Genomic DNA, 18,688 nt, shown 5'->3' on the forward strand with positions numbered 1-18,688 from the left:
TTATGTGTTTTGATGTTTCACAGTGGGTCTGAAGTAAAAGGAACTCAGGTTTTGGTTGCCTGCAGGACAGATGTTCTTTTGGGTTCAATATGTTTGCATAGTGACTTGCAACCATGGGACTGGTGTTCAAGGACCCTCTTGGTTCCTTCAGTTCCTAGGTTCTTTCTTGCCTAGATTTGACACTTAGTTTCAACAGAAGAGCTGATATTCTCTAGTGAAGGCTATTAGTTTGGGCACAAGTGGTAACCTAAACCTGTTCCAACCGGTATATAAAGACCTGCAAGATGCTCACATGTCAGTCCCTCAGTCAATACTTTTTCTTTTCTTCCCTCAGAGCCAAAACCTGTGTTTATAAACCAGGAGCAGGTGCAGAAAGAGGTGAGTGCCGCCCTGACAGCAAGTGCCTCCTTCAGCTGTGAAGTAGCACAGGATCCAAGCGAAGTAAAATGGTACAAGGATGGAAGACTGCTTGCCTCCTCCAGAAAGTTCAGAATGGAATCTGTGGGCAAAACACGGCGTCTGGTTGTGGAGCAGCTGGAGAAGAAAGATGCTGGAGAATACATCTGCGAGGCTGCTGGCCAGAAGATGACCTTCAAGTTGGAAACAACTGGTGAGCATTCGCTTTGGGAGCACTAAGCAGCTGTTTATGTGGCTTAGAGGAAGAGGAAGTGAGCCATGCCAAAGGGAAGGTGGTGTGGTGCAGGAATGCAGTTGAGATCAAACCCAGCAAACGTTTCCAGATTGATGAGGAAGGGGTCAGAAGATCTCTGGCAATAAGAGGGATCCAGGCTGAGGACGAGGGAGAGTACTTCTGTGAGTCCAGAGATGACAAGAGCAGCATTAGCATCACCCCCAAAGGTATGTCTCTGGAAATGAAGGCTGGCAGTGTGGAAGGATCCTTGGCTTCCCTCATCAGCCATTAAAACACTGCAAAGCTGAGTTCATTTGTGTGTTTATGCTGTTCTCTGTGTTAAGAGCCAAGTACAAAATTTCTTTCTCTCAAAATAACTGTGGAACAACTGCTTCTGAAGAGCACAGCAGTTAAGTGGGCAAATCAGCCTTCAAGGCTGGAATTAAGCATCCCAAATGTAAGATGGGATTTTTTTTACCCCTTCTTTGCCTCTTTTCTTCTTGCATCTTTGTAGATGCAAGGAGGATCTCCTCTACAGACAGGGGATGTGAGTGTGAGTTATGGTGATCACTTCCTGCGAGTCATAAAATCTGATGCTTCCAATAAAATCATTGACTCTGTTGGCTCTTTGAAGGTGCTCAAACATAAACGAGCTCATACACTTAGGGACACATCTTTTATGTGCTCCTAAGTGGTTTCTTCTTCTCCATCAGCTCCCAGGGTGGTGAAATTTGTTACGAGCCTCAACCACGTGGCTTCTGAAGAAGGCAAAGAGGCTGTGTTCAAGTGCACTGTTTCTCCCAGTGATGCTGTGGTCACCTGGTTCAGGAATGGTGTCAAGATTGAAGCCAGTAAGAAACTCGTGATCTCACAGAAGGACACCAACCACAGCCTCACCATCACCGATCTGACACTGGAAGATGCAGCTGAAATCTCTGCCAGTGCTGAGGGCGTAGAAAGCACAGCCAATCTCAGAGTCCGAGGTAAGGGGCTGTAATGCCCCATTGATAGGCTGTCACTGGTGCTGTGGTTTGTGGGTTTCATACTGCCTTTCCTCTGGTTATGGTGACGATATGGAATTTTGCTTCCTTAAGTAGGGTTCCCCTGAATGCACTGGCACTGGAACCACCATTTAAATTCTTTATAAAAAAACTGTTTTGTGGATTCTCTGTGTTCTTACTGTTATTTCTTCACATTGATCAGAGGCCTCAGTCTCATTCAAGAAGAAACTGGAGCCTAAAACTGTTGAAGAGAGAGAGACACAGTGACCCTGGAGGTAGAGCTGAGCAAGCCTGCAGAAGTCAAGTGGATGAGGAACAGCATTGTATTGAAGGCCAGTGAAAAAACAGAGATCAAAGCTGAGGGAACAAAGCATATCTTGATAGTTAAGGACATCTCCTTTGCAGACAGGGGCTTTTACTGCTGCAAGAGTCCTGACGACAAGAGGCAAGCCAAGATCAATGTGGAAAGTAAGTGGAATGATTGCAAGGTCTGTAAAGACACTGGATGTGATTTGAACTTGGATTCAGGTCTTCTCTATTATCACAGTGGCTACTGCTAGCCCTACATGCCATGGGGGCAGGGAGACACAGCCCTGGGCTTGGACACCATTGTAATGCTTGAAATAAGGTGAAAGAGAGGGCGGTCTTCCCAGCAGCCCTCAGCCATGTCATTGACATAAGCTCTTAGCTGATTCTCCTCTGGAATTTCTCACTCTGCTGCAGTCTGTTTTTCTTCATCTGTAAGGCTATTAGCAACCTATTCCCTGCTTATCCATCTGTTCTTCTCTACAAAGCATGTCTTTCAAAGCATCTCTTTATAAGCAGTCAGAGTTAAATGAAAAAATAAAAATAAAAACACAACAGTGCATCTATCTATGGATGCTTTCCTTTCAAGTAAGCTAACGGTGTCTCAGCTGTAGCCCTGTACTTCTGTCCTATTTCCTGCATCCTTTTGTCATGTTTGCTACGGAATGGACAAGGACAGAATTGAAGGTCTATCTGATTTTTGTCTACAAAGCCCCTGCCACCAATTGCTGCTGTGTAGGTCATCAACAGGTACTGAAAGGCTTGATAGCAGGCTTTGAGTACATAAAAGGCTCTTAGAAAGTGGAAGCAAACAATCTGTTCTCTGTGCAGAAATAATGGACTTCATTGCAATAACAAAGATGCAAGTTCTACAACAAAAAAGCTTTTTAATGGTTGGATGAGTGGATAAGTCATTTGGAGGGGCTTTGAAGCCTTCACTGTGGGTTTCAGGAAAGGTTAGTGAAATATCTGGGGCACAAAGAGCTGAGCATGTCCTGGAGCAATGGAGAAGGGCTGGATGATTTTTGCGGGTATTTTCAGCCGTAGAATTTTGTGTTCTGGTGGTGTCAGTACATTCTGTCGTACAACATGGACGGGTTGGTTTGTTGCATTGGTTCAGACTTTTGTACTAGGAGCTCAGCAGTGGTTAAAGCTCACACTTCTGCAAAGTAAACAAGCTCCTGCAATTCGTCTCTACTCTGTTTTAGCTGTGGATTAGCTTGACAGTTCCCTTCCATAAGCTTTATGGTTCCCTTCTGTAAGTCTACTTACACAGACTGAGTTGCTTAACTTGAAGTCTTGCTCCAGGATTTTGAGCATATTATTAGCAAAAATATCACAAATAATTTCACCAACAATTCTCCCCACCTATATGTAGCTTTCCTTTTTTTCACTGGCAGGTTTTACACTGGCAGATAGGGTGGGCATGTAGAAACAACCTCACCTTAATTCTCACGAAGCTCTGATTTCTCTGACTGGCCTTTGTTTTGTGATTCTGCATGCATGCCCTGTAGCTAAAGCCTGGATGTCTTCCCCAACACCTTCAGTCTCCCATCCTTACTTCAGTTACTCCATTGCAAATCTCTCTGCTAGTCCAAGAGAGTTTTTATTTTACCCCTGACCTTTAACTGAGTTAGTTCCATTAAGTGGCTGAAGCCCTAAGTGATCCAAGGTGAAGCATGATCCAAACTGGAATTTAGCTAATTGTAGTAGGGAATCCAAGCCTTAATGAGACGAGTTATTTAAAATATGTGTCCTCCATCTAAAACAGCATTGAACTCTTGCCCTGGTTTATGATAGAAGTGAGAGTTTAACAGCAGAAGTCTGAAGTTATGCTCCATATTTCTCATCACTCAAGAGAATATTTGAATATATTAATTTCTTTGGCTGTGTTAGAGCTCATAATGAGGTAAGCTGATGTTCTTTAAATGCTCGGAGTCTAGCAATGTGGGGAAGTGGACTGCTATTTGCTGTTGAGCTTTAGGCTAAGAAGCCTGATATTAGAGAACCGTGGACTTCCCCTTTCACTTCCCCTCTCCTCTCCTTCTTCCTGGACTGATCCCTCATGGTTTGAGAATGATTTCAGAGCAAGGTAAATGAGGAATAGCCATGTGAAAACCTGTTGTTTTATTGCACTATAAAAGACACTTATTCAAAAGACAAGTGTGTGTTCCAAGCTTAAGTTTGCAGGAGATCCTAGAAACAACTCAGATGCTCAAACCTGTAGTCTGGCTGAATATTTTATTGTCAGTTCTGGTCAGGAGGAGATGCTTGAGTAAGACAAATAAAAGGTCATGGGTAAGTTGGTCCTTCTTGTGATATACTTCTAGGCTTTCATCAGGGAAAAGCTTAATTAGTCCAAATAATTATAGGAGAAACCACACCAAGAACATGAGAGTGAAATTTCAAATGACGTGAAGGTAAATTTTACCTCGTTCTGCCATTCCCCAAATGTTTGTTTCCTTATGACAAGAAGAACTTTGCAAAAGTAATTTTTTTTTCAGTCTTGTGTGCAACACAAAAAGGGGTAAAATCTAGGAGGCCACCTGAAATCTTTTTTCCATCTGGAAGGATCGATTTAAGAGCACCCATGGACCTGGTTATGAACAAGATTTCTTCTTTGCAAAGGCTGTTGCTTAATTGGCAGATAGTGTACCTGGGAGAGGAAGAGGGAAGTAACTTGTTTTGGAAGTCCTGATGCTATTCAAGCATTCAAGGCCAGGCTGGATGGGGCTTTGTGCAATCTGGTGTAGAGGGAAGCATCCCTGCCTACAGCAGGGGGTTTGGAACTGGATGATCTCAAAGGTCCCTTCCAACCTAAACCTTTCTCTGATTCCTTTGATGATTCTATTTCTCAGATGCTGGTGTGAAATCTCCAACCTCTCCCCATTGTCTTTCAGTGCGGCAGATGAAGCTGGTGAAAGGTCTGCAGCCCCTGGAATTCCCTGAGAAGGGAACTGTCACCTTTTCGGTGGAGGTGTCCCATGAGGATGTGGAAGGGACTTGGCAGAAGGACGGCGTGCGGCTGAAGCCTGCACCAAATATCACGATGGGTTTCCAGGGGAAGAAACATTCCTTGACACTTTCTTCTGTGACCCTTGAAGATGCAGGACTCATTTCCTTTAAAGCGGAAGGCATTAATTCATCGGGGAGGCTCACTGTGACAGGTATTGGTTGGTGCAAGGTGTGATTATCTGCTCCTGTCCCAGATGACTTGAACAGCAGAACCAGCTTTCCTTCCAGCTGCAAAGAATGTTATGCACTGGGCCATTGCCACCAGAGTATCCCTCAGATATCAAGAGGATTGTTGTAACATGATTGTCCCTAGCACAAGTAATGATAATGTGCTCAAAACAATAGGTTTTTTTGTTGTTAATGACATGTTCTAGTAAGCATGGAGAGTAGGCACTGCCTTTCATTATTCCTTATGCCAGATGCTCCTAGAGACCTAATTCCCAACTAAATCCACATCCTTCTTTCTCCTTCTCAGAACTGCCTGTGAAAATCAGCAAACCATTGGCAGACATTAGCATCACTCAGAAGGACAAGGTCACATTTGAGTGTGAGCTGTCCAGGCCCAAGGTAGACGTCAAGTGGTTCAAGGTATGGCATGTAATGGTATTTTCCTTTCTGACTTCTCTGGAAATGAATGAGAGCCCTTAATTTCACTTCCAAGGGATGCAAGTCTGAGCTTTTGCTTGATAGCTTTTGCACTGCTCACTTTTCTTTATGCTCTTTTACTTGCCCAGATCAGCCCTCTTTGATATTATGTCCTGAGTTCATTTATCAAGTTGAAATGGAAGTTTGTTTTGGGTTTCATGTGAACTCCTGAGGTCTTGCTGCACAAAATATTGTTGGTTGGAGCACAGTCTTGAGCTTCAACTCTAACACAGAAATTCTCAGCCAGGATTTTGTAGCCTTGTTGTGAACTTGGTTTTAGGGTGAAATTTCAGTTTTCTTTGCACGTGACAGTGTGAGAATTTGCTCTGGCCCTTTGTGTACCTCCCCGGTGCTCAGCTGTTCCTTCCCTTACTTGGGGATAATGTCATTTATTCAAGGTGCAAACGAGCTTGTTAACAGTCCTCCGCAGTGCTTTAAGCTGTCATAGGTCAGCCAGAATTTCTGCATGTTCTATAGCCATTCCTACATGTTGAAAACACTGCACTGTGCTTAAGCTTCAACATATGTTCCAGTAAGCACAGTTCCATTAATTCTAGGGGAGTGGGTGAATTAAGCATAGATCTGAAGGCTCCCTTTGCTCAGTGCAGAGATGGAAGGACTCATGGAGATCTGACTTGATATTTTCCCTTGTAGGATTGGAAGGAGCTCCATCAAAGTAAAAAAGTGGGCATTACTTCCCAGGGAAATAAGAGAAGTCTCATTTTTCACAAGTGTGAATATGAAGATCAGGGAACATGCACGTGCCAAGCAGCTGAAGACAAGACATCAGCTACCCTAAAGGTTCGTGGTATGTTTACCTGAATGAGCAAATAAACTGTGTTTTGCACCACAGGAAAAAATGCTTCCTGGGCAGTTTGAGCATTTCTTCGTTAGTCCTTTTGGATACCTTTCTCTTTCTTCTTTATGCTCAAGACAGATTTTCCCTCCTTGTGTTGCACTGGTTAAACCCCAGTTTGTAGCTCATCACCAGGCTCTGAAGCATCAGACTGGTTACTGAACACATGGGTGCCCTGGTAAATGCCACCTGCCAAAGGGACTTCTGAAAGGATGCTTTTTTCTGATTTCCTACTAGATGCTGTCCTCATGTGGCCACTTGGGTTCAGTGTTAGCATGAACATGAACATGTGTCCTGTCCCATGACTTTGGTGAACTCTCATTTTCTCTCTCAGTCTGCAACCAGGTTGCGTTGCAGTTTCAGTACTGGCTGTTTTATGCAGCCATTCCATTTGTTCTGGTTTAGGTTCTTTTTTTTTTTTTTTTTCTTTTCTTTTTTCAGGCATCATTTCTATACAGTAGACAAAGCCAGCTTATTACATTTGATTTACAGTTTTTAGCTTTTGCTGGTAAGCATTTCAGCTCTCGGGCAGTTTTACCGACAGGTTTGAAGAGCTGAAATGGACCAGCCTGGACACGATGGTCTGTTTTTGGTGGTGTAATGAATTTCTGAAGTTAAACTGATAGACCCTGTAAGGTTTTACAGTGTATGACTCATGTCTGGCAGAGCTATCACTGCAAGGAGTGTTTATGTATCTTTAGCATTTGGGGAGGCAAATGGTTGGGGATACTCTTTCATTTGCTTGCGTCTCAGAGTGAATCACCAGTATGTGAACCATCCTTCATCTCCTTTGTATTGCTTTTGTGTGTGTCTGTGTGTGGTTTCCCCTGTGAATTTCATCCTTTCCAGTTATATGGAAGTTCTCTTTTGAGCAGTGAAATTAGATGTTCCATCATCAGTCATAATGGTAAAGCTGAGTTGCCACGTTATCTGTGTCCTTTCTGTCTGGCGTCTCAATAACTGCTGCCCCACCACAATATCTGCCTAATACTTCAGCTCCATGGATGCCTCCTTGTGCAAACTGAGAGCCTGGATTTGGTGTGCATAGATCTGGGCTTACATCTGTGCTGGTAAATGCACTAGTGCATGGGCTAAGCAGTCCTGCCTCCTGTGCTGTGGGCATTGAGATGGGGCTCCTACAAGCTGCCCATTGCAAGATATTTAGAAACTAATTTCTGCGGAGGTTTCCATCCTCTTTTCAGACTAACTAAAATTTGGTTAGTGGGATCAAAACAGAAGGGGCAGGGAGGGAGAGCTGACCAAGGACTACTGATGGAACAACTATGAATCCTTGGTTCCTCAGGATTCCCTGCATCAGCAGTTGGCAACAGGAGTAAGGGGGCTCAGGAGGACACTGTAGAGTAGTGTGAAAAATGAGCGAAGGGAGTTACTAATTGATGCCTCTTGGAAAGCAGTCCAAGAGTAGTCCTCTTCATAAACTCTCCCCTTGTGTGTGGTTTTATCTTTATGAGGTGTTCATAACGAGTGATGTGTAGATCTCCCTTATCTCATAATGTCTTTGCCTGCCTGCAGTGAATATGCAGGATACAGGATCATATACGAGCTTCTTTGAATTACTGCTCATGTCAGGAGATAAAATCTGCCTATTCTTTGAACTAACACTGGCGAGGGTTAGTTATTCTGGCTACCAAGAGAATGACACAGCAGACTAAACTTTTTCTTTTCCTTCTTTGTCAAATGCCTTTTCATCCAACGACGTGTCCCATAGAAATTCAGAGCAGTGTTGGCTGAGGGAAGTGGAAATATTTATCTCCTGCGTGTATCTGCCACCCTATTTAGACATGTCCCTCGTGGCAGAGCACACAGATTGGAGGAGTTGTATTAGGCACAGGAAAAGAGCACAGGGTTGTTTTTTTTTAATATATACAATGTTAAGGTATATATATGATGTTAAGTGTGATGAAGAAAAGGGAGACATTTGAGTTAGCACACTACTCAAGAGTTCAGTCCCCAGCTTTGCCACTTCACTGCTGTACAGTGCTGAGAAAATTACTCCTTACCTCTGAAATTTAGCCATCCAAGTGGTAAAATAGGGATAACAGGTCTTCTTTTAATTAGCTCTTTATTTGCTGTGCGTTAGATCAAGTGCTTAACAAAGCGTCACCATCTAAGTAATCATTCATAGAAGAACTATCACTACTGAGTTAGCCTCTCTCACAGAAACTGTGCTGATCATTATATATATATATAACATATATATATATATAAAATATATTGATCAATATATATATAGATAATATACATATGTATATATATACATATGTATATATATAATGTGTATATATACGTATGTATATATATAATGTGTGTATATACATACATACATACATACATACACACATATATTTGTTTGTTTGTTTTCCTCTTTTTAGAGCTGCCTGAGAGAACTGTGAAGCCTCTGCAAGATAAGATTGCACTTGAAAAGCATCGGGGATTCCTGGAGTGCCAGGTGTCTCGTGCCCATGCTAAAGTGAAGTGGTACAAAAAGGATCTTGAAATTCATCCCAGTGACAAATATGAAATTTTGAGCGATGGCGTGTATCAGAAACTCATCATCAACGATGCGAATTATGAAGATGAGGATACATACACTTGTGATGTTTTTGATGATAAAAGCAGTGCTCATTTCTTTGTTGAAGGTAAAAATAGTAATAATAATAAAATAAAATAAAGGCAGTGGAATGCAGATAGATTTATACAAAAGCCATTCTCGCTTACTTTGAAAACAAAATGCAAATTAAATGAATATTTAAATTCAGAGGGTTTTTTGTTTTCCCAAAGTCCACCGATATTTTTCTTGTTACAATTATAAGGGCAAGAACATCCTGGAAAATGAATTTATCCTAAGTAGAGCCATTACATTTGAGCTACAGGGACCTTTACTAGGAGAAAACTTGTTGTTCAGAGCTAAGTTGCTGTATTTAACCAAAGTAATTATCAATGTCCGTGTTTCATTGAACCTCTGTTCCACTTCGTAATGCGAGGAGTTTGATATCGGGATGGGAAGGTCATGGTTTGATTTGGATGTTGGACTGGGAATCAGAAGATCTGGGCTCTCTTCAGGTTGTCAGTCTTATTGTCTGACTTCATAACAACATTCCTTTGTTTCTACTATTTTTTTAATGATGTTTTAAGGCATTTTGAGCTGATAGGTGTAGTGTTCATGTGCAGTAATGCTGACGTGAGTAAGTAGGGTGATAATGTAAGGGTTTTTTACATTCCTTCTAAATCTCTGCTTTCTCTTGTTCCATCCTTCTTAAAGAGCAATCCATTAATCTACTAAAGGAGATGTGTGATGAGGATGTGACTGAGCCTGAAGAAGCCAAATTTGAATGCGAGATATCCATTCCTTCTGTGAAACTTCCCAAGTGGTATCTACGTGGGGAAGTCTTACAGGCTGGCATAACCTTTATTATGCAGCAAGAAGGCACCATCCACCAGCTGACCATACCGAAAATACCACTGATATGACAGGCACCATTCAGTTCTCAATTGGCAGATCCAAATCCACAGCCAATCTGCTTGTTAGAGGTAACATATCCTGGCTTGGTTTACATCATGAAGATGAAGAATTAATTAATGTCCAGTCTTCCTTCACTGGGGTCGTTGAAATATTGTGTGTGTGTCTGGAGGGTCTGCTCCATTTCCAGTTCAAAGTCGTTGGACACTAAATGAGACAGCTGCATCTCAGTAAAATATGTGTTTGAATAGTTGTGATGTGCTTACTATTCAGATCTAAAGAGCTGTGGTTTTGTCCTTGGCTATTCCAAAGAAGTCAAATCAGGTGAAATTAATTGTATTTCTGAAGTAGACAAGTTTAAGTTTGGTAGCACCTAAATTTGATGCAGTTTGTCATTGATTTCATCTGAAAGAAACTTCCAGGCTTTTTATCAGCTGTTTTCCCGTTGCAGCGTAAGAGTCTCCATTCACATCCTAAAGTACTTGTTATATTTTCAACTCACTCTTATTTGAATAAAAGCCTTAACTGGGAGCAGTTTAATAAGCACAGAACAAGAGCTGGACCTTGCATTTCGTAGATAATATACAGTATTACTTTATAGAAATGTAGTGAATGGCATTCCCTATAGGCAATTGTTTGTTTTATCTTTAGAGTGGTTCAAACAACCATTGTGAAGATGAAATTAATTGGGATGGAATACACACAAGAGACTTTCCTCTTCTTCCAATTGTCCTCATCCTTCCTTCTCTTCCACCCCTGCTTTGCAGATTACCATATACAAATCACCAGGAAGTTGGAGGACAAGACAGCTTTGGAACATCATTCTGTCATCCTGTCCTGTGACTTCAGGCCTTCTCAAAGGTTGTGAAATGTTTCAAGGGCCACACACCCATCGAGCCCTCTGAGAAATACAAGATCAAGAGGGATAAGCATTCAGCAGAGCTCAAGATTCTGATGCTGAAGCCCGATGATGCTGGTGTGTACAAGTGCAAGGCAGGAATTGCAGAGACTGAGGCCACGCTGACAGCTGAAGGTATGAGCAGGGAGGGTGGCCTCTTCCATGTCCTATTTCACCTCAGATTTCTCTTCTCTTGGTTGATTTCTGCCGTTCTCTCCTGCTAACTTTATAAATGTATAATCTTCACTGAGAAGATTACACAAAGATCATCTAGTCTAACCATTCTACCACATCCCAGTATGCGTTAGTAGTGTCACATACATAGTGACAGCGCTGCTTCTAGCCTCAAAATACGAAGAGATGTACTCTCCTGATGTAGCAGACTTTGTTTATATTACTGATAATACCTACAGCAGTGCTGATGTTAGAGAAATGGAGATCACGATTCTGAAAGAACTGAACTTTGATTTGGGACGGCCTCTTCCACTTCACTTCTTAAGAAGAGCATCAAAAGCTGGGGAGGCGGATGCTGAGCAACATACACTAGCAAAATACCTCATGGAACTGACGCTGATAGACTAGTGGTAACAGTTCACCTTGTTTCCCCACAGCCCGCAATGTAGAAGTAACGAAGCACCTGCAGGATGTGGAAATTGAAGAAGAGAGCTCTGCTGTCTTCTCCTGCGAGCTGTCCCATGATGACGAGGATGTGGAATGGTTCCTGAATGGCAACCTCCTTTACACCAACAATTACAATGAAATCAAGAACGCTGGCAATTGCTGCACACTGACAATGAAGCAGGTTAAGCCTGAGGATGCTGGCACAGTGACAGTGAAGTCAGACAAGGTGTCAGAAGGCGCACCTGAAGGTGATAGGTGGGTCTGATCACAGCCCTCCTGGATGCAAGAGATGCTAAGGAGCTCCAGTTCATTCTGTTGTGCAGCAGTCCTGCTTCTAAAGCTCACCTCTCTGGGGTGACAAGTCATCAGGGGCTTTCTTCCAGTGGAAGGTTCCATTGCAGCAGATATCAACGAAGGAGGATGGTTTTGGTGTCCTGCCAAAGCATTCCATTGCTTTTTATCATCGTTTTACTTAACACAAGGAGAGTTACAAGAGCAATTTCTTTTACTGCTTCAGTAACATGCAGTGTCAATGCTGTTGCCCCAAGGATTTATGACTGCAGGGAGAGATCATTCAGTGTGTGTTTTGCCTCTGGAATGACTAATGACCAGGCTGTGAGCAACCCGATCTAGCTGAGTGTCCCTGTTTATTGCAGGGGAGCTGGGCTAGATGGCCTTTAAGGGTCTCTTCCAATTCTAAGGATACTGTGATTCTAATCTGCTCTCCCCAGCAATTAAGCTCTTTTATTCTATGCGCTCAGAGTTTGAAGGATTTCCTCTTTCTCCTTTCCTTTGCATTTGGTGGATGTTTTTTCCCCAGTATAAACATTTGATGTGTGAAATAGAAGACAGATAAAAGGAGTCAATAAAAGAGGAAAATCAAAAGTGTTCAGCAGCTTATCCTCTTAATCCTGTGGCCTGCTGTATGAGCTCTGCTCCATGTGAGGGCAATGCCAGCTCTCCAGCTTTAGAAGAGCTGCATCCCAATAACTTCATATGATATCAGTCCCACCCACAGCAATGCAGGCTGTCCCTCCTGTTCCCTGTATTCTCCTACTGATTAGTTCAGAATTCCTTAAAGCGCATTCTGTCAAGAGACATGAAACCGCTTTAGGTTCTATATTGGTGTTGTCAGTACTGGTAAAGATTTATTGATCTCTCCTTAAAAAGCTGAAAGCAACTGGAAATGTCTCAACTTCTGTATCACGTTGTTCTGTTTTGGCTGTTTAATTGCAGTGAGGAAAAAGGACGGTGATGTGCTCACTTCTGGCAACAAGTATGAGCTGGTACAGTCTGGGAAGACCCTATGTCTCCTTCTCCATGACCTCGAGAAGCCAGATGCAGGTTTCTATACCTGTGATATTGGCACTGATGTTGCCAAGTCAAATGTCGGCGTTCAGGGTAAGTACTGTGGAAAGTAAAGGAGTGCTAAAAGCACATTCAGTGTGGTCACTATGTCTTACACCTATTCCCCCACGAGCCTTAATAGTTTCTACAATAGAAGTGTATTACTGCAATGTAGCGCAGTGATGTCTGGAAAATTTCCATTGCTTTTGATGTAAATGTATCTCCTTTTGTCATGAAAATCACCAAACATGTCAAGAATGTCCTGGAAATGTTTCCTTTCTAAACATCCCTAAAATGGAGAAATGGTTTGAACACCAGTAGGGGTAGGATGGTAACAAAAGAGCTAATAGAAACAGTTAATTTCTTGTCATAGGCAAAACCCTTTTTCTCACCCAGCTTCCTAGAGTTGTCCTCTCTGTTAGGTTTTTCCCTCTGTAGCTCATTGAATCTTCATTGTGCTCCATGGACTGAGCTGCTCTCCTTGTAGTTCTTCCAGAGCAAAGCCAAGAGATTCACGTCTCTTTTTTTTATAGCTTTCTGGTAATTCTGAGTGGAGAATGTCTTAGGAATACATCAGTGAGGAACGCAGCCATGTTCTGCAAATCCTGAGTTAAAACACCAGTCCTGCTACTCACGTCAGTCACAAATGCCTTTTCTCCATATAAACCTCATACTAACCTATCTCTTATCTTCCAGAGCTGAATATTGGCATTAGCAAACGGCTGAAAAACACTGAAATCCAGGAGGGAGAAGATTGTACTTTTGAATGCATTCTGTCCCATGAAAGCATTGATGAGTTCAACTGGACACTGAATGGAAGCAGAGTGGAAAGCGGTGGGCGATTTAAAGCTTCTAACGTGGGTTGGTAAGAGACTCTCCTTATCAAAAGTGTGACTCCTACTGACGCTGGGGAAGTCGTTTTTATTGCCCGTGGTCTAACCTCCAAAGCCTCTCTGTCTGTGAAAGGTAATGAGATGGGAGAGATTCTGGGGTCTGATTCCTTCAACTGTCTTCTGATAAGATTGTCATGAGAGCTAACTCATAATATGGTTAAAGTGAATAGCAACCTTCTACTTGAACCTTGAAGCACTGAGAATTTCTCTTAAAAATATGTAAAAGGAGGAACCATTTTACACAAATGTGAGAACTACCCAAAGCACTGGGGTAGTGTTGGAAATGGGCATCTCACTACAGCTTGTTCCATTAACAGTAAATCAGGAATGATCTGTTGAGGGAACTGTGGGAGCAAATATCCTCTAAGTATAAGCTGAAGGGATGGCCTTCACATCATCTAGCTGTACAACAAATTCCTATCTAGAACATGTGCATCTGAGAGCATCATCCGAGGCTCCCAGTGTGATGAGTGGAGAGAAGAAAGAGGCAGTTTTCAGTCATGGTTCATCATCCTCAATGGGGTAGATTTAAGAGAGAATAAATGGTGCCTTGAATTCTATTGTCTGTACTTTGCAGATTACTGCTGGCTGTAGGATGGCCTCTGTTGCAAATGCCTCTCTAACTTATCTCCAGCATGTAGATGCGTGTATTTTGAGAGAGGCATCCTACCGTGTGTGTGTTACTTAAAAAGCATGTTTTCTTCCAGAAAAAGCTACTGAGGTTACAAAACAGCTGGAGGATACGACAGCAGCAGCAGGGCAGGACATCAGCCTAAGCTGTGAGCTGTCGAAACAGATGTGAACATCAGTTGGTACAAGGATGGCAAAGCAATCAGAAAAAGCCAGAAGTACGACTTGCAGCAGGAGGGAACTGGGGCCATTCTGATCATCCATGATTCTACTGCCAAGGACAGCAGGGAGTACACCTGTGAGACAGAGGACTCTGAAACAAAAGCCAGGGTTACTGCAAGGTGAGTTGAAAAGCACACTGGGGATGGCATGTAGAGAAGTCGAGGTAAATATCTGCAGCCTGTGGGTGATGTTTTTCTCTTCTGTTTCCTTGAGCAGGATCAATTCTTAGTTTTCAGAAAATATGATGGATTAAAATCTTTTCCTTAAAATAATCTGGAAACTGAATGATTCTCCAGTGTGATGTGGATCTGGGCAGCCTGGTCTGGTGGTTGGTGACCCCTTGGCAGGGGCTTTAAAACTAGATGATTTTTGAGGTCCTTTTCAACCCAGGCCATTCTATGATTCTGTGATCATTCTATGATTCTATGATCTTGGGTGTTAGTGAGCCAAGAAAATATGGCAATCTGAATTAGTCTATATTGAATATGTGTAATCTAAACTATATGCAGTTGATCAGATGAGATCCTACCAGCGCATGTATAATGGTATTAAACTTTCCAGATATCTTCTGGAATGATCAAGCCTATGTAAATGGGTGGACTCTGTGGACTTCTTAGATTCTTTGCATCTCTATGTGATGTTCTAGAAGTGAGGGCAAAGGAGATTCAGGACACCTCTGTATGCTTGAGACTTGTTCGGGTAACAAATCCCTTTGTCCCACACCCTCATCCCCCTCTTTTCCTTCCAGAAAAACCTAATTACTTTATCAAGGAACTTTCAGATCTGAAAACTGAAGAAAGTGGAACTACAATTTTTTCATTTCAGTGCGAGAAATGCTCATACACCGTCATATGGAGGAAAGGCATTGCTGAGCTCAGGCCTGGCAGGAAATACGAGATGGCACAGAAAGGACGAGACCTGCAGCTGAGCATAAGAAATCTGGAGAAAAGTGACAGTGACGTGTACACCTGTGACATTGGTGATGCCCAGTCCAGAGCCAAGCTGGTTGTACAAGGTATGTGTGAGAGCCATATGACTGCGCATCCTGTTTCTCCACTCCCAAGACATTATCCTGGTAGAATTTGTACATTTATGGCAGGTCTTTGGGGCTGCAGCTGTCTGGCCTGAATAGCGGTTCACAAGCCATGCACAGAGCGAGCTGCATGGAAAGGGAAAGAACTACCAACTAGAGCAGTGCCATTGAGAACTTTATGTATCATTTAAAAACCAAAAATGCTGATGTACGGTGAGGCTGGTGACCCAGAAATCAGTGTGAACTTTCTATCTCTGACCTTTCTGAGTTAAAAATAGTTCTCTAAAGTTCTAGGCAAAAATTCCCTGATGCAGCATTCTGGGTAGTTGTCACGGTTTAAACAAAAATTTACCTGTGTTCGTGACAGGGGGGCCACAGGCAAGCGAGGTGCTAGAAGGAGCTGAACCTCAGTCCCAGCTACTTCAGAAGCAGCCCGAACCCCCTCATACACGGCTAAGATCTCCTTCTCAGTTTAAGCATAGCGCTCCTCAGACCCTTTAAATGCTCGACTCCGAAATCCCAGGGGTCGGCCTTGGGTCTCTCCTGAAGCTCTTTGCCACAAACTCCAAGTGGAACCTTTTTCTCCAGCAGCAGTGTAGATTATGTTTTTCACATCCTGTCCCGTCCGTACTGGCCCCAAGGCCACGGCATGGGCTATCTCTTGTTTTATCTGCTCAAAAGCCTGCTGCTGCTTAGGACCCCATGAGAAATTATTCTTCTTCCACGTTACCTGATAGAGGGGGCTCACTATGTGGCTGTAGTTTGGGACATGCATTCTCCAAAAGCCCACTACTCCCAGAAAAGATTGGGTCTCTGTCTTGTTGGTGGGCGGAGACATAGCAGTGATTTTGTCAGTCACATCTGCTGGGATGTGTCGATGCCCATCTTGCCGTTTTACACCTAAAAACTGGATTTCCTGGGCAGGCCCCTTCACCTTGCTGCGCTTAATGGCAAAACCAGCTTGCAAAAGAATTTGGATTATCTGTTTTCCTTTCTTGAAAACCTCTGCTGCTGTATGGCCCCACACGACAATATCATCAATATACTGCAAGTGTTCGGGAGCATTACCCTGCTCCAAGACAGCTTGGATCAACCAATGGAAATGGTTGGGCTGTGCTTCCACCCTTGAGGTAAACAGTTCCAGGTATACTGAACAGCTCTCCAGGTAAAAGCAAACTGTGACCTACATTTTGCAGCCAATGGGATGGAAAAGTAGGCATTAGCAATGTCAATGATGGCAAACCACCTTGCTTCTTTTGACTCCAGTTCATACTGGAGTTCTATCATGTCTGGTACAGCAGCACTCAATGGAGGTGTGAATTCATTCAGGCCACGGTAATCCAGCGTCAGCCTCCATTCTCCATTGGCTTTACGCACTGGCCATATGGGGCTGTTAAAAGGCGAGTGAGTTTTGCTAATCAATCCCTGATTCTCTAATTGGCGAATTAGCTTGTGAATGAGGAGCAATGAGTCCCTATTGGTGCGGAACTGCTGTCTTGTACCACTTTGGTGGCAATTGGTACCACTTGGTCTTTTACCTGGAGCAACCCCACAGCAGAAGGATCATCTGACAGACCAGGTAAAGCTGACAGCTGCTTAACACAGTTTGTGTTAACAGCAGCTATCCCAAAGGCCCATCGATAGCCCTTGGGATCCTTAAAATATCTCATCCTAAGGTCATCAATACCCAAAATACATGGAGCCTCTGGACCAGTCACAGTAGGGTGTTTTTGCCAGTTTTTACCATTGAGGCTTATTTCGGCCTCCAACATAGTCAATTCTTGGGAACCCCCAGTCACTCCATGGATATATATTGGTTGTGTCCCTTGGTGACTTGAGGGCATTAGGGTGCATTGTGCGCCAGTGTCCACCAAGGCTTTATATTTCTGTGGTTGAGATGTGCCAGGCCACCTAATCCACACAGCCCAGTATACTCTATTGTCCCTTTCCCCGCCCAGGCTGTAGTCAGGGCCCCTCTATTGGTTACCTCGATGGCTTGCAGCAACTGGAACTTCCCCCCTTTTGGGGCATGTAGCCCTGTCTTTCATGTCTCATGTCCAGTTCCACATGTTGTTTGAAGCACCATCTTAGAGGCAGCCTTTATTTCTCCAGCCCACCACTCTCTTGTACCACGAGAGCTCTCCTGCTTCTCGCTGTGATGTGAGACCAAATGGAAGGCCCTGCAGAAGTCTGGGTAGGTGATGTCAGTTGCTGTTCCTTTCCCCAACTGGTGCTGGGAAAAGCAGGGAATGGGACTGGGAGACATCCCGGCGGTGGGATCCTGCCTAAGCAGAACTGAATGGCTGTTCTGATCCATGTATTTTAACCTGAGTGAATCTGACACTAATGAGGGAGGTGAGGGACCTGTGGGAAGAAAATGTATGTGCCGCAGTTTGTGGTGCAAGGTGTTCTAGGAGCTGCTGGTAACAGTGCCCAGAAGTCTTCCTTTTTTGACGGGGAGAGGATTAACAAGGTTATTTTAATGAATCTATTTCCTTTCTGTTCATCTTTCATACTACCTCTCAAAAAACTGTCTGTGGATTCTGTCATAGTTTTGTGCTGTTGCTGTCAATATTCTACATCATAACATCATGTGCAGTATGAATCATTAATTGAGGGTATAAATAGTGGAATCATGTACAAAGGAAAAAGGGTTAAAGAGAAAGTAAATTTTTGTGTGGATTCTATGCATTCTCAAGTAGTAGTTCTTGCTAAAGAGAATTCGTGTGCACTCTGTGCTTTCATCTGCACAAAGGATCTTGTAATCATCTCTGTCTGTGTTTCTTTTAGACCCAGAGAAGGAGCAGAGAGGAACACAGACTTGGGTGAATCTTCATTCAGGAGCAGGGACACGTCATGCTCATCTGAGGTGTCTGGCTGACAGCAAGAGCAGAGAGGTAAGTTTCATAGGGTCGCGTGCCCATTTTATTTTATTTTTCATTCATGATGCATAGAGGCGTTCCCCAGACAAAGTGAGCATTTCTCAACTGGACTTTCTAGAAATGAGCTAGGCAGTGAAAATGGGTTTGAAGCATTCCTAAGAGCCCCGCAAGAGAATGCTGAGAGTTAATCTGGCACCCTCCTTTGGAAACGTCCGTTGTCTGTCAGC

General features: G+C 43.2%; 1 protein-coding gene and 2 pseudogenes across 3 annotated transcripts; all 3 read left to right on the top strand.

Moving 5' to 3' along the window:
- The first annotated feature begins 284 nt into the window (after positions 1-284).
- Positions 285-5,536, top strand: LOC146752781 (obscurin-like; annotated as a pseudogene).
- A 719-nt stretch (positions 5,537-6,255) lies between these two features.
- LOC146752782 (obscurin-like) lies at positions 6,256-11,415 on the top strand (annotated as a pseudogene).
- A 2,924-nt stretch (positions 11,416-14,339) lies between these two features.
- Positions 14,340-18,370, top strand: LOC146752783 (obscurin-like). Of its 3 annotated transcripts, none has more exons than XM_085531250.1 (3): positions 14,340-14,665; positions 15,295-15,561; positions 17,692-18,370. In XM_085531250.1, exons 1-3 carry the CDS (start codon positions 14,587-14,589, stop codon positions 17,736-17,738), a joined length of 393 nt encoding a protein of 130 aa, XP_085387376.1. In that variant the 5' UTR covers positions 14,340-14,586; the 3' UTR covers positions 17,739-18,370. The 3 variants fall into 3 exon arrangements, 1 of the variants encoding a protein (XP_085387376.1); XR_014940356.1 differs by having other exon boundaries at positions 14,381-14,665; positions 15,372-15,561; XR_014940357.1 differs by lacking the exon at positions 14,340-14,665 and adding an exon at positions 15,025-15,245 and having other exon boundaries at positions 15,372-15,561.
- Positions 18,371-18,688: the final 318 nt, after the last annotated feature.

This window comes from Coturnix japonica, unplaced genomic scaffold, assembly GCF_054131305.1.
Source record: "Coturnix japonica strain WE unplaced genomic scaffold, WE-NBRP24 Scf041, whole genome shotgun sequence".
NCBI lineage: Eukaryota > Metazoa > Chordata > Aves > Galliformes > Phasianidae > Coturnix > Coturnix japonica.

What these genes read in the sequence shown, in the direction of transcription:
- LOC146752783 (XM_085531250.1), top strand. Translation starts at nt 14,587, where the DNA reads ATGATTCTACTGCCAAGGACAGCAGGGAGTACACCTGTGAGACAGAGG. An exon ending in AAAGCCAGGGTTACTGCAAG is followed by an intron (nt 14,666 to 15,294) that starts GTGAGTTGAAAA and finishes TTTTCCTTCCAG; the next exon opens with AAAAACCTAATTACTTTATC. An exon ending in AGCCAAGCTGGTTGTACAAG is followed by an intron (nt 15,562 to 17,691) that starts GTATGTGTGAGA and finishes TTATTTCTCCAG; the next exon opens with CCCACCACTCTCTTGTACCA.